The sequence below is a fragment of the Rutidosis leptorrhynchoides genome, chromosome 1 (genome assembly GCF_046630445.1).
Source record: "Rutidosis leptorrhynchoides isolate AG116_Rl617_1_P2 chromosome 1, CSIRO_AGI_Rlap_v1, whole genome shotgun sequence".
In the NCBI taxonomy this organism is placed as follows: domain Eukaryota; kingdom Viridiplantae; phylum Streptophyta; class Magnoliopsida; order Asterales; family Asteraceae; genus Rutidosis; species Rutidosis leptorrhynchoides.
The window spans coordinates 61,267,252-61,280,393 of record NC_092333.1 but is presented as its reverse complement, the minus strand read 5'-3'; the positions used below and the strand labels follow the sequence as shown (position 1 = coordinate 61,280,393).

The following is a 13,142-nucleotide window of genomic DNA, read 5'->3' as shown; positions in this document are numbered from 1 at the left end:
GAACGACACTTGTGGAAATTAGACTATGGGCTATTCATGGGCTTTATATTTGTTTAACTAAATGATAGTTTGTTAATGTTAATATAAAGATTTACAATTGGGCGTCCCTATAAATTACCATATACACTCAATCGGACACGATGGGCGGGGTATTTATATGTACGAATAATCGTTCATTTAACCAGACACGGGAATGGATTAATAGCCACTAGAATAATTAAAACAGGGGTGAATTACATTCAAGGGTAATTGGTGTAATTGTTAACAAAGTAGTAAAACCTTGGTTTACACGCAGTCGATAACCTGGTGTATTCATTAAACAAAGTATTAAAACCTTGTTACAATTCGAATCCCCAATTAGTTGGAATATTTAACTTCGGGTATAATAATAATTTGACGAGGACACTCGCACTTTATATTTATGACTGATGGACTGTTATGGACAAAAACCAGACGGACAGATTAAATAATCCAGGACAAAGGACAATTAACCCATGGGCATAAAACTAAAATCAACACGTCAAACATCATGATTACAGAAGTTTAAATAAGCATAATTCTTTTATTTCATATTTAATTTCCTTTATTTTATATTTAATTGCACTTCTAATTATCGCATTTTTATTTATTGTTATTTAATCGCACTTTTAATTATCGTATTTTTTAATTATCGCAATTTTATTTTATCGCACTTTTATTGCAATTTCATTATCGTTATTTACTTTACGCTTTAATTTAAGTCTTGTATTTATTTTATATTTTACATTAGGTTTTAACTGCGACTAAAGTCTTAAAATCGACAAACCGGTCATTAAATGGTAAAAACCCCCCTTTATAATAATAATATTACTTATATATATGTTTGTATTTTTATAAAAGTAAACTAATATAGCGTTACGCTTTGTTTAAAGATTTCCCTGTGGAACGAACCGGACTTACTAAAAACTACACTACTGTACGATTAGGTACACTGCCTATAAGTGTTGTAGCAAGGTTTAAGTATATCCATTCTATAAATAAATAAATATCTTGTGTAAAATTGTATCGTATTTAATAGTTTTTCCTAGTAAAATATAAACTATTTCGTATACCTTAGCTTTGACATCACTTGTGTGCTGCTGTTAACCACGTAACTTTCTCAGACTCGGTCGATAAATGGGTATGTAACTTCACTCAGGATGGATCTTTCTCGCTTAGTTCTTTTCGCACTTTATTAGATCGCGACCCTCCTGAATCTCGCCCTACACTTTGGTGCAAATTAATCCCTCCTAAAGTTAACTTTTTTCTTTGGCGAGCTAGTCTTAATAGACTATCGGATAAAAGTAATCTTTTGAATAGGGGAGTGGTTGTTAACAATCTTCTATGCTCATCTTGTTCGCTAAATGTCGAAGATATCCAACATATATTTTTCGAATGCGATATTGCTTTGCAAGTGTGGTCTAACATGGCTACTTGGTTAAAGATCAGCCTTCCTAAATGGCAAGCCCTTGATGAAATGTGGCATTGGATTAAATATGCGAGTAAGAAACATACAGATATCATTATTCTTGAGGTTATTTGTTACACGACTCTATGGACCTTATGGCGCTTCAGAAACGGCTCTATCTTTGATCCCTTCAAGTTCAAGAAATGTCACATTATTGATTTCATTGTTTTATCCTCTCTTGATTGGTTTTCATCTCGTTATAAAAAAGCCAATCTTAATTGGAATATTTGGCTTCAAAACCCTTTATTATATTTGTAATGTTATAGCTTCTTGCTAGTTTTAATAAAATTTTGCAGCTGTTCTAAAAAAAAAAAACCAAGCTTTTAACTGTTTATTTTCAATGAACGTGCATCGCGAGTTATATATTTATAGATTATAGATTTATATTTGTCATTACGTCTTTGCACGTTTTTACATATTGAGACCTCATTTATGACAACTTTCAAACGCCTACAAAATTTTAGTGACGACTATAGGTCTATAGTTGTGTATATGTATATAATTACTCGTATAATTATAAGAATTAAATTATATAAAAATTGGCGTTACCTAAAGTAAGATAGTTTTAAAAACAAAAGTGCAAAGTGAAGGGGACAAAGGATGGTGTGGGACAATTTGAGAAAACAAGCCAAGCCGTCCTTTTTTCTGCTTTCACCAACATGTGTTTCTTATATGCATCACCAAATGATGATTTTTAGCAAGTGTTTAACCTCCTTTACCTCAATTGGTCTACAATATTTAAATGTACTACAATAATAAATAATGAATATCATTAGAGCACCAGGAGTGGAGCTCTGTCACTTGCTCGTCGTCCCCTTCGTTGCAAGTCGCCCCACTCCCCCACCCGGTCACTTGTGCTCGTCGCCACCATGTCAATCTCTAATGCGGCGGAAGTCGCAACAATTAATTTAAAAAAATAGAAATAACCGTTGGAATTCTATACCGTTGGGGTTTTTTGATATTTTTTTTTTTTTTTACTTTCTATATATACACAACACATACACAAACACAAACACAAACACAAACACAAACACAAATCTCATTCACAAAAAAAAAATGTCAAATAACCAATATTATCTCAATTCACAATGGAGTCCATTCTTACCCTATTCACTCGGATCGGCTCAAGGTTCGGCTAGTGGTGGTGGTGAGGCTAATCTCGGTTTTTCGAATTTTGCCAATTCACAACAATCATTTTCACAAATGTCTCCCGAGCAAATGCAAGGGTTTATGGTGTGGCAACAACAACAACAACAACAACAATCACAAGTTCCACAAACACAACAAATGCAAGTTCAACAAACACAACAAACACCACAAGCACCAAAACGCAAGTCGAGAGCAAAGGCTAAAGGAAAAGAAGTTACGGTCGATTCGTCTCAACTTAGAAGACGAACTGAGTACTTGTGGGAACCCGAAGATGAGCTACATTTAGCTCAATCGTGGATTGCGGCTTCTGAAGATCCAAACCAAGGCATTGATCAAAAGTCAGCTTCGTTTTGAAACGTGGTTATGAATGAGTACCATTCGAGGGGTCCACCTTACAAACTAACAAATGATATGTTGACCTCCAAATGGACAAAAATAAATGAATGTTGCAGAAAGTATGGTGGAATCGTGAGTCGTCTCAAACGAGTTCCACGTAGTGGCGAGGGTGATGTCAATTTCAAGGAACGTTGTGATGCACAATACAAGGTAGAGACGTTTAAGAGGTTTAACAATTACCTAGCTTGAGAATTCCTAAAAGACAAGCAAAAGTGGAACAGCCCGACTCCACTTAAAACAACCAAACGTGATTGTGTTAGTTTGGATGATTGTGATCTTGATGAGGAACCGGAGGAACCGGAAGAGAATCCAAATGCGGAGCTATATGGGGGAGGATGCAACACAACGACCTCCCGAAAAATCAAGAAAATCAAAATCACAAAAGACGTCTTCGAGCTCCGCCGCTTCCGCAAGATCCTCGTTTGATGAAAGTGCAAGCAGCACTTTTGATTCAATGACTAGTTACTTTGATTTGAAAATACTACAAATGTCTACCGCAGGAATGGATGAAGAAGATGCATTGGTTCTTCAAGCGAAGAAAGCGACGATTCGGGTCAAGCTTCGAAGTGGAAATTGAATCGTTTCGTATTGGTTTTTAATAAATAGGAATTGTAATTTTTTTTTATTTAGGAATTGTAATTTTTTTTTTTTTTTAGGAATTGTAATATTTTTTTTTTAGGAATTGTAATGTTTTATTTTTATTTTAATGGAAGTTATTTCTATTTATGTTAATTTTTATAATTATACATATATTCAAATAGAAAACACAAAAAGACAAAAAAAAAATGGCACTATTTATTTTAAACTTTTTTGCAATTTTGTCACCTTACACCCCCGGTTTTTACATTATGTTAAATTTCACCCCTTTTGACTATTTTGCAATTTTGTCGCCTTACACCTCCGGTTTTTACATTATGTTAAATTTCACCCCTTTTGACTACCTTTTTACTTTGACCAACCCTCTAATTTTAAGGGATATATGTTAAACAAACTATAAATTTATTAGAATGAACATGTAGATTAGTTGGTAAGGATGTTTGTTGAAATTTGAAGGGACGCAGGTTCGAAACTTGAAGTTGGGCTTTTTTTTTTTTCAGGCTAGCGATCTTGGGCCCAGCGAAGCGGGCCGACCCGAATACTTGTTATATTCATTTATGTTATTTTTAAAATCATAAAAATAATAATAAAAATATAAACTGACATGTCCAACTGACAGAGGTCACCACTCCCCACTTTTTCTGACTCAGCAAGTCAGGCCTGACATGCCAAGTGACCTCAATCACCACTCCCAGTGCTCTTATCAACCCACTCTAATTAAATAAACCCTAACACACAAATAATCTAATCGATTGGTTAATTATTGACAAAAGATGTAAATCGGCAAAAACACTCAAATTGTGTGTTTTCATTGGATACTCACCAAATACACTTCATAAATGAAAACACACAATTTGGATACTCATCTGAATTTTACGAAGTATATTTGGTGAGTATCCAACGAAAAAACACAATTTGAGTGTTTTTTGCCGATTTACATCTTTTGTTAATAATTAACCAATAGATTAGATTATTTGTGTGCTAGGATTAGGGTTTGATTAATTAGAGTGGATTAATATTCATTATTGTAGTAAATTCAAATATTGTAGACCAATTGAGGTAAATGTGGCTAAACACTTGCTAAAAATCATCATTTGATGATGCATATAAGAAACAAATGTTGGTGAAAGCAAACCCTAATCGATTGGTTAATTATTGACAAAAGATGTAAATCGACAAAAACACTTAAATTGTGTGTTTTCATTGGATACTCATCAAATACACTTCGTAAAATTCGGATGCCTATAAAATACCTCCATCAACTACCCATGTGCCAGGAACAAGTATTGTATTGTGGTAAGCAGCCTACCACTTGAATAACCCTAACCCTAACCCTAACTCTAATAATATGATTGTTATACATCAGTAAAAGTGATTAGTAACCTAAACAGATAAATAAACAACTTCATATAATCAACATGTCTAATATTAGAGGGACGATGCATCATTAACCTATTGCTTCTAATCATCTTAGTTTTTACCAATTGTTTGGTCCACCGCTACTGCCTTTTTTTTGTTGCAAAAAAATGATAACTCATATAGAAACGAAGTCGTTTTTTAAAGGAAATCGCCCTCAACAGAGAAGACAAAAAAAAAAAAAAACGGGGGAAACGAGAAAGCTCGCACCTAAAAACAACCAACTAAACGACATCTATCTATAAACGAGCATCCCCTAACAACCCGATAAACCTTAAAACAATTCACCAATACTAAACCGAATACTACACGATAGAAACATGAACCAAACCAAATGAACAAAGTGAAATCAACTAATGAAAAAAATAAACGAAAAAACACGAGACGAAACGAACCGATCAACCTCTAGGTCCAGCCCTTTTCAACTTACCATTAACCGTCTCTTTCAGAATGTTCTTCTCGGACCGATTCTCTATCTTGTAAGATAAAACATTAGCGGATCCATCACCCGGCTCGCTTTCCTCGGCTAAACGTGTCATCATTTCATCGAATGCCGCGAAAGCCTCCACGGACATTTTTCCATTTTCGTTTGTCGATGAACCGCCATCTCTACCATCTCAAGACCCCAAAAACAAGTTTTGAATTGCGTTCCCGTAAACCAAGTCATCAATATGATCTTTAAGGTTATAAATATCCGAAATGGAAGCCTCATTAGTCTTCTTTCTTGACCTCAGATTAGCTTCAGCAAGTGAACCTCTTGAAACATCTCTATTCAAAACGTACCACGATTTACAAAAACCTTCGCACGAGGAGGCCTTACAGTCGCAATATCTTCTTCCACTGCAACCAATCAACACCGGTAAAGGCCTATCTTCGCTAGAGTCTACCTTACGTTTTGCTAACAATTCTTCTTTCTTTTTCTTCTTTTCCTTCTTCAATTGAGCCAATCTTTCCGCAAACGTTGTGTTATCCAAATTATCTAAACTATTACCAGCCACATTAATTGAATGTGGTGGTTCAACCACTGACCCATCATTAGTTAGAATTACCTTCTGGATTGGCTCTAAAACATTTCTTTCGATACCTCGAGCTCTGGTACCCATTTTACGCTTAATATGACCACCTGTTGCCCATTTTCTTAATCTCATCAAATCTAACATCTCCTTTACAATGCAAATTATCAACCGAAACAATAAGAGGTGTAACCAAACCGTTACCTTTTAAAACATATTCGTCTACATCGCCAAAAATTAAGCCAGAAGATGAAGGTGTGTGTTGAGTTTCTCAAACCGAAACAGGACCATGTACAACAGCATCCGAAGATCTGTTTGGCCCCTTGTTCACCTTGTCGAAATGATGATCAACGTGATAGTTGTTACAATCTATTAAATGGTCATTTAATATCCCCTCTTGTTTATCACCTACTTTAACATTTGAATCCCTTCCCACTCCCACTGCCGAAACCAAAACAGTAGTTGAAACTTGTTCATTAACATGCTCATCAGAAAACCCCTCTTGAGGATCACCTACTGTATTAGCCACCTTAGTGGTAACAACCTCAAAATGTGAGGAATAAAAAGGATGATCATTGCTCCTATTATTTTCCCCAACTCCATTTCGACCTTCAATATTAACATCTACTGCACCACTCGAAATAACAAAACGATTAGTTAAGTCTAATAATTGTTGATCGAATGAGTTATAAATAACCCGACTCAAATTAGAAGTATTCGAAATCTCCGACACCCAAGCTTCACAATTCGAAACGTCTGAATCCTCCAAATCAACCTTTACTAAACCGTGAATATGCCTCACACTGGACGACTTGATGAATGCGAATATAGAACAAACATTACCCAAAGACGAAGACGATTTTGCAACCGAAATCACTTCCCCAAATAACTTGGCTACTTCAATCGCACTATCTTTTGAAATACACGATATAGGAATACCCGTAATCTCAATCCAAGCAAACCGAAAAAACGATGTCGCCAAGCCCGACATCGGGGAGATGACAACAAAATCATCAAAATAGAGCTAATTAAGTTAGAGTCACCACACACACAAAGGCAACCGAAATGACCGACTTTACTAATATGCGAAAGATGAGAATTACATGAAATCAAAAAGCTCGAAACTTTAACATCTGAAATTGGGAAAAGATCAACCAGTAGAACAGTTAAAGCTAACCTGCTCGTGATCACCTGGTTTTTATATATCTTACATCGTAACTTTGCAGTTAACAGAATCCTAACTCGATCTGAGAAACTGGTTTTTCGATGTCTCGGCCTCCCATAAAGATTAGTTTACCAAAAATATTAGAACCATTGAGTTCTACAATGGCCTTCTGAGCAGCTGAAACTTCCAAGTGGGTGACGAACGAATGCCTCCGACTAGGCCAAAATTTGATCTCTGAAAGGACTCCATATTTCCCGAACACCGACTCCACCATATTTTGAGTGACGGACTTGTCGGTTCTCCCAATATAATTCGTGCGGTTGTGAAGAGACGGTTGTTCTCCAACATTGTGACCGTCGGCATCAACGCCGGAGTTAATGCCGTTATTAATATCCACCGGAGACCTTGGCTTAGATCTCGAAAACTCCGGAAGGGTCGAATCTTCAGACGGAGAAGTAAACAGGGTTGAGGGTAAAAAATCCCCGTGAGTGGGTTGGATAGGAAACGAAGGAGAGGAGGTATTATATGAGTGATCGGCCGACGAATTTTTGGTAGGAGAGTGGTTGGAGGGAGTAACCAACTGAAATCTAGGCGTTTAAAGGTTTGGGTTAAGGTGAATTAAAAGAAGTTGGTGAGATTTGGACGATGAAGGTGGTGGTTTATGGTGGTGAGAGTGAAAAAAAAAAAAAAAAAAAAAAAAAAACTGTTATCGGCGAGTTTGAAACAGGAAAGGCATCTTGTACAGAGAGAGAAAAAAATAGTCAACACATTCCACCGCTACTGCTACATGCCTACATAAGTGTCTAATTAAACAGAAGGTTACAGGGTTCAATACCAAAAAGACAATATCCTGTATAAAAACATGTAATGTTACTTTCAGTTCTTGACACCAGCTTAGACAACACAAATGAAAAACTAGTATTGAAGACGAAGCAAGAACAATTTGTCACTTATTATAAGCTTATAGCACGCTAAGGAAAAAGTCGAAAACTACGCACAACTATTCTACTGGAGAAACCTCAGTAAACCAATCATAAATGAATGCACCTATTTCAAAAAATCATAAAAATCAATGAGACAGTAACAAGGTCGGTTTTATTTAAGTAAAGGGAAATCATCATATCAAATATCTAATCCCATAATAGATAGATTCTTTTTGTTTCTTCTCTTTAACTTCTTTCAAACTCAATATATGTAAACAAGCTGGTCACATACAAAATAATCAAAAATTCAAAACCCATATCTCAATTATTTAGTATAAAGAAACATGAGAAACTCACTTGATTCCATATATATATGTCAACAACGAGCATAACGTACACAAATACGACGTTGAATGGGTCCTCTACACGAAGGGCACTCTTTCATTCCTTGCTTTTCATGAAGCTCATTGCATTTTGTACAAACAACTTGATGTGCACACGGGAGAAAAACAACCGATATTTCTTCTGATAAACACATAACACATTCGCGTTCACGTTTCACTGCTACATGAGTTTGTGGGGAGATTGATGTTTTAATGTCGGTTAATTTACTAGCATAGCTTCCATCGATGCCTTTTCTTAAAGCAGCTATTTTTGATGAATCAGAACATTCTCTAATTAGGGAAATTTGTTTCTCAAGCTTTATAATATCATCTTTGTATTTTTGAAGATTTTTATCTGCTTTTAGTCTGGTTAAATCTTCTCTAGATTTAGCCAAAACTTCACTTTCTTGCCTTTCAATTCTAATTTTAGTGGCTTGATTAATCAAATCTTGTTTAGCTTTCTCCTCCTGTTTCCATTTTGTCTGCAAATATGATAAAACCAGGAAACAATACATGAAGATGAATGTACTTTTAGCTAGAAAAAAAAAAAAAAAAAAAAAGACAACTGAACTTTCATGTTTCCTTTTCACTTGCATACATCAACAAAAATATTTATTAGTTGTTCTCATATATCAAGTACATTATTCCAGTCCAGTAAAAGGCATTTTATTGCTTAAAGTATACCTGGCAATTGAGACCCATACTCTCAAATTTGGGTCAATTGGGTCAAGCTTCCGGGTCAATTGAGTCTTGAGAAAAATTAGGTATGACATTGTAAACCAAAACTAAAGAAAAGATCCAATGGGTTTTACTCCAAACTATTGGGTACTATACAAAATATAAAGGAATAAGTCCAATAGGTATCAATTCCTAAAGCTCAATAAATAGAGATAGGTCTAATGGGTCTTGTGAATGGGTCAAACGAGTCGAGCATAACAAGTTTCACCCACAAACATTCATGAAACTATGAAAGCATTCATGGTTATATCATTTATCATATATATTAATATTTTCTTATATACATAATAAATTAAATATAAGTAATATAGATTATAATAACTAAAATAATATAATAAATGTAAAAAATCAATGTAAAAGTATACGACCCATTTGGACCCATTGACCAATTACCCGTTTCGACTCGTTACCCAACCCAACCTGACCCATTTAAAATTTTGACCCGTTTGACGCATGACCCATTTCAACCCAAACCGTTTTGACCCGTTTGACGCATGACCCATTTCAACCCAAACCGTTTTGACCCGTTATTCAAACCGACCCAACCCGACCCGTTTGCCAGGTATACTTAAAAGTTATAGTCTATGTATTAATTCACTCTCAAGTGCTTACTTACCATTTATCAACCCATCAAACTCCTTTGACTATAATTGAGCTTGGCAATCACGGTGTGAAATGAAAGCATATTATTATATTATTTATATGGTTGTGATTATAACTTATAGGTATATATAACTATGTTACTCATAAATCTTTGGTAGATCATCATATGCATTTAAACAACCTACGGAAGCTCAATAACTAATTTATCTAAGCTGGCATTATCTTCTTATTTTTGGTAGAACGTGGTAGACACCACCTTCGATAGGTTGCCATTATATATTACTACAAAGTCTCGGCATAAAAGTAATGATAAATTACTGCATAGTGATCAAAATCATCTAATTGTTAGGTATGCTTGTTAAATTTCCAGCATATCATGAACATGCATACCTCAAGTTGATCTCTTTGTTCTTTAGCCTGTTCCAGATCTTCTTGCAGCTGACTAATCTTACGTTTCTCAGCTGTTAGCTCATCCTGATACACTGTTTTCTCCTTCTCCCACGTCTGTAACTGCATCAACGTCTTTTTCTCTCTCTTCACCACCTCCTGACAGCTGGCAGCTGACTCAGCAACCTGCAATTTCGCAGCCTCCATTTCTACCCTCAAATTAGCATTCTCCGCTTCCAACCTACACATAGCACCACTAGCTCGTCCAACTTGATAACTAGCCTTCTTCAACGCATTCTCCATTTCAGATAATTTGTTCATTGTGTTGTCTTCCAATGTCTTTTTTTCTTTCTTTAACCTCTCTACTTCTTCTTTCTCTTGTCTAAGTATTTTAAGCTCCGTTTTATCTTTACCGAGCCTACGAGCAGCTTGCATAACCTTCTGGTTAGCCCATTCTGTCCATTGTTGCAGCTGATTTTTCAGCTCATCAACTCTGGGTGTAAACTTTGAAATTGTTTCATCTTTTTTATCTTGTATGGTTGACCACTCAGTTGACTTAGGCATAGCGGAAAACCTAATATTAGGAACTTCGGGTATTGAAAGATTGTTGCTTTTTACAGGAAGTGAAAGAGATAACTCGGTTTCGGTTACTGATAACCCTGAAGGAATATCGGTTGTACCCAACATACGTTTAATACCGGCTTTAGTTTCTGTACTTAAAACTAAAGGAAAATTCGGCCGAGTTTGAGTAGCACAAGGTTTAACACGGGTTTTAGTTTCTGTACTAGTAGACGATACTTGTACATTTTTAGGACTGATACTTGTACATTGTGACACGGACTTTAGTTTTGTATCCGACGTTAAACCATTGAGTTTACCAGATCTAGACCCACCTTTCAATCCATATGTACGATATCGTTTCTCCAAATTAACTGATTTTTGTCTTAGCATATAATCTCGCTTACTACTGCTTTTAATCTTTCTACGTCCAACGGGCTTTTCATCATGATTTTGTGATGAAAGGCTTAACGATCTACTCATCGGTTTACAAGCAGAGGCTGAAACAAACGAAGAACTTGGTTTTGCATTATGAACTTCTGCTTTTACTGGTGCATCAGACTTACAATTATGTACACAAGATGCTGATGTCATCACGTGCGCTTCTTTTTTTATTTCGGTTCCAACCGAATTAGAAGCACCATCACTGTTTGTACTAATTAAATCCTCACCGTTCATTGCACACGCTTGAGAAACATTCATATCAGATATCAATAAACGCCACATTGCATCTGCAATACTTAAAAACGGTCTGACTTCACGAACAACACAAACCATTTCCGCCAGTATATACTTCTCCATTTGCTGTAAACTATCAAACTGAACATTCTTCCATTGATCGACGCGTTGCTCGTTTTTAAGAATAATCAAAGTATTCTCCATTACATCAGACACAATATCTTTACAACCACAACAAAAACCGCACCTAAGAACAGCCTTAATAACAGCTTCTTCCGTATAACCGTACATAACTAATTTCTTAATAGCAGTTTTGAACATTGCATCCAAATTAGCTAACACGAGTTCCTCTAGCTGGGATTCAGTAAGATCACTCCAATCGGCATCATCATTCACATCATCCGATAATCCTAAAGCAAGCTTAATTGATTCTGCATTATCATGACTAAAACTACACATGTCACAATCGTTTAAGTGGCCATGATTATCGAACTTTTCAGCAGAGAACTCGTAAGTCAAACATTCATCCTCTAATGGTGAAACTATCGTCGTTTGAGGTTGCGGATCAGCTCGAAATTTTCGTTTATTCCTACTTCCTTTTCCTTGTATTTGTGATACATGATTTGTACTACTACTACTTGCAACAATTGAAGCCATTGTTTATAGCAGCACAACAACACCCTATAGATTCTATCAGTGTGTGAATCTGACATAAGAAAAATAAATAAATTAATTATATTAAAAAAAAAAAAAAACATGTAAATTCAATCATCATCAATCTAAAAATACTGACGTAATTAATATCGTACATAAACATCAGATTATTTTTATATTTTTAATCAAAATTCATACCAGGTGACCGTACGAAATGAAAGTAATTAGTTATCTGCACAAAAACACAAACAATAATCATCAACCACTAATTTTGAATACGATGTACTAAATTAACTAATCGGAAATTGAAAGTATCGGATAATAACAATCGAAGCCAACTAATAACATCATCTTCAAGGTTTAGAAGAGAGTAAAGTCATAATTAATCCATAATAAAGAATCAAAACAATATATTTGTGGAATGGTTAAGAATCAAGATTATTATACCGATTTGAGGAAATCAATACAAACGATACAGCATCGGGTGATGATAGTATAAGAAAATAGAAGAGAAATCTGATCGTTTTTTCCCTTTTGTAATTTATATTTAATTAATATAAATATTTTTTTATTATTTATATATTATAATATAAATATAAATATATTATGTAAGGGGTGATAATCCGTACCCGAGATGTGTTGTACTGTACAACATCACGAAACATATTTAGCTGTGTACGGCTAAAAAGTGGTTGTATATGAATTGCTTGCCTTATGTAAGACTGATTCTATCACCGCGCCAGTTTCTTCCCGTCAGATGAGGTGGATATGATTGACGGCGAGTGACGGTAGGCGTTAGTTGGAAACTTGACGGATGAAAGTTTGAGCGTGAGATTTGCCCCCACCAATAATATCTTTACACAATTTGTTATTTTTGCTATTTGTTTATTTTTTTCCACCTAATTTTCAATTAGATTTTACCACATCACCCTACAAAAATTTGACACAAAAACTTGACATTTTAAGTTAACGAAGGTCAGATATGTCACAAGTAAA

The 13,142-nt window shown here is 35.3% G+C and overlaps 1 protein-coding gene across 1 annotated transcript; it reads right to left on the bottom strand.

The window, feature by feature from the left end:
- Positions 1–8,304: 8,304 nt before the first annotated feature.
- On the bottom strand, positions 8,305–12,676 carry LOC139860522 (putative E3 ubiquitin-protein ligase RF298). The gene is made up of 4 exons (XM_071849274.1): positions 12,594–12,676; positions 12,345–12,378; positions 10,260–12,198; positions 8,305–9,010 (listed from the first exon to the last, which is right to left on the bottom strand). The coding sequence occupies exons 3-4, from the start codon at positions 12,147–12,149 to the stop codon at positions 8,522–8,524; spliced, it is 2,379 nt and encodes a 792-aa protein (XP_071705375.1). The 5' UTR covers positions 12,150–12,198; positions 12,345–12,378; positions 12,594–12,676; the 3' UTR covers positions 8,305–8,521.
- Between the last annotated feature and the right edge of the window lie 466 nt (positions 12,677–13,142).

What these genes read in the sequence shown, in the direction of transcription:
- LOC139860522 (XM_071849274.1), bottom strand. Translation starts at nt 12,149, where the DNA reads ATGGCTTCAATTGTTGCAAGTAGTAGTAGTACAAATCATGTATCACAA. An exon ending in AACAAAGAGATCAACTTGAG is followed by an intron (nt 9,011 to 10,259) that starts GTATGCATGTTC and finishes TCATATTTGCAG; the next exon opens with ACAAAATGGAAACAGGAGGA.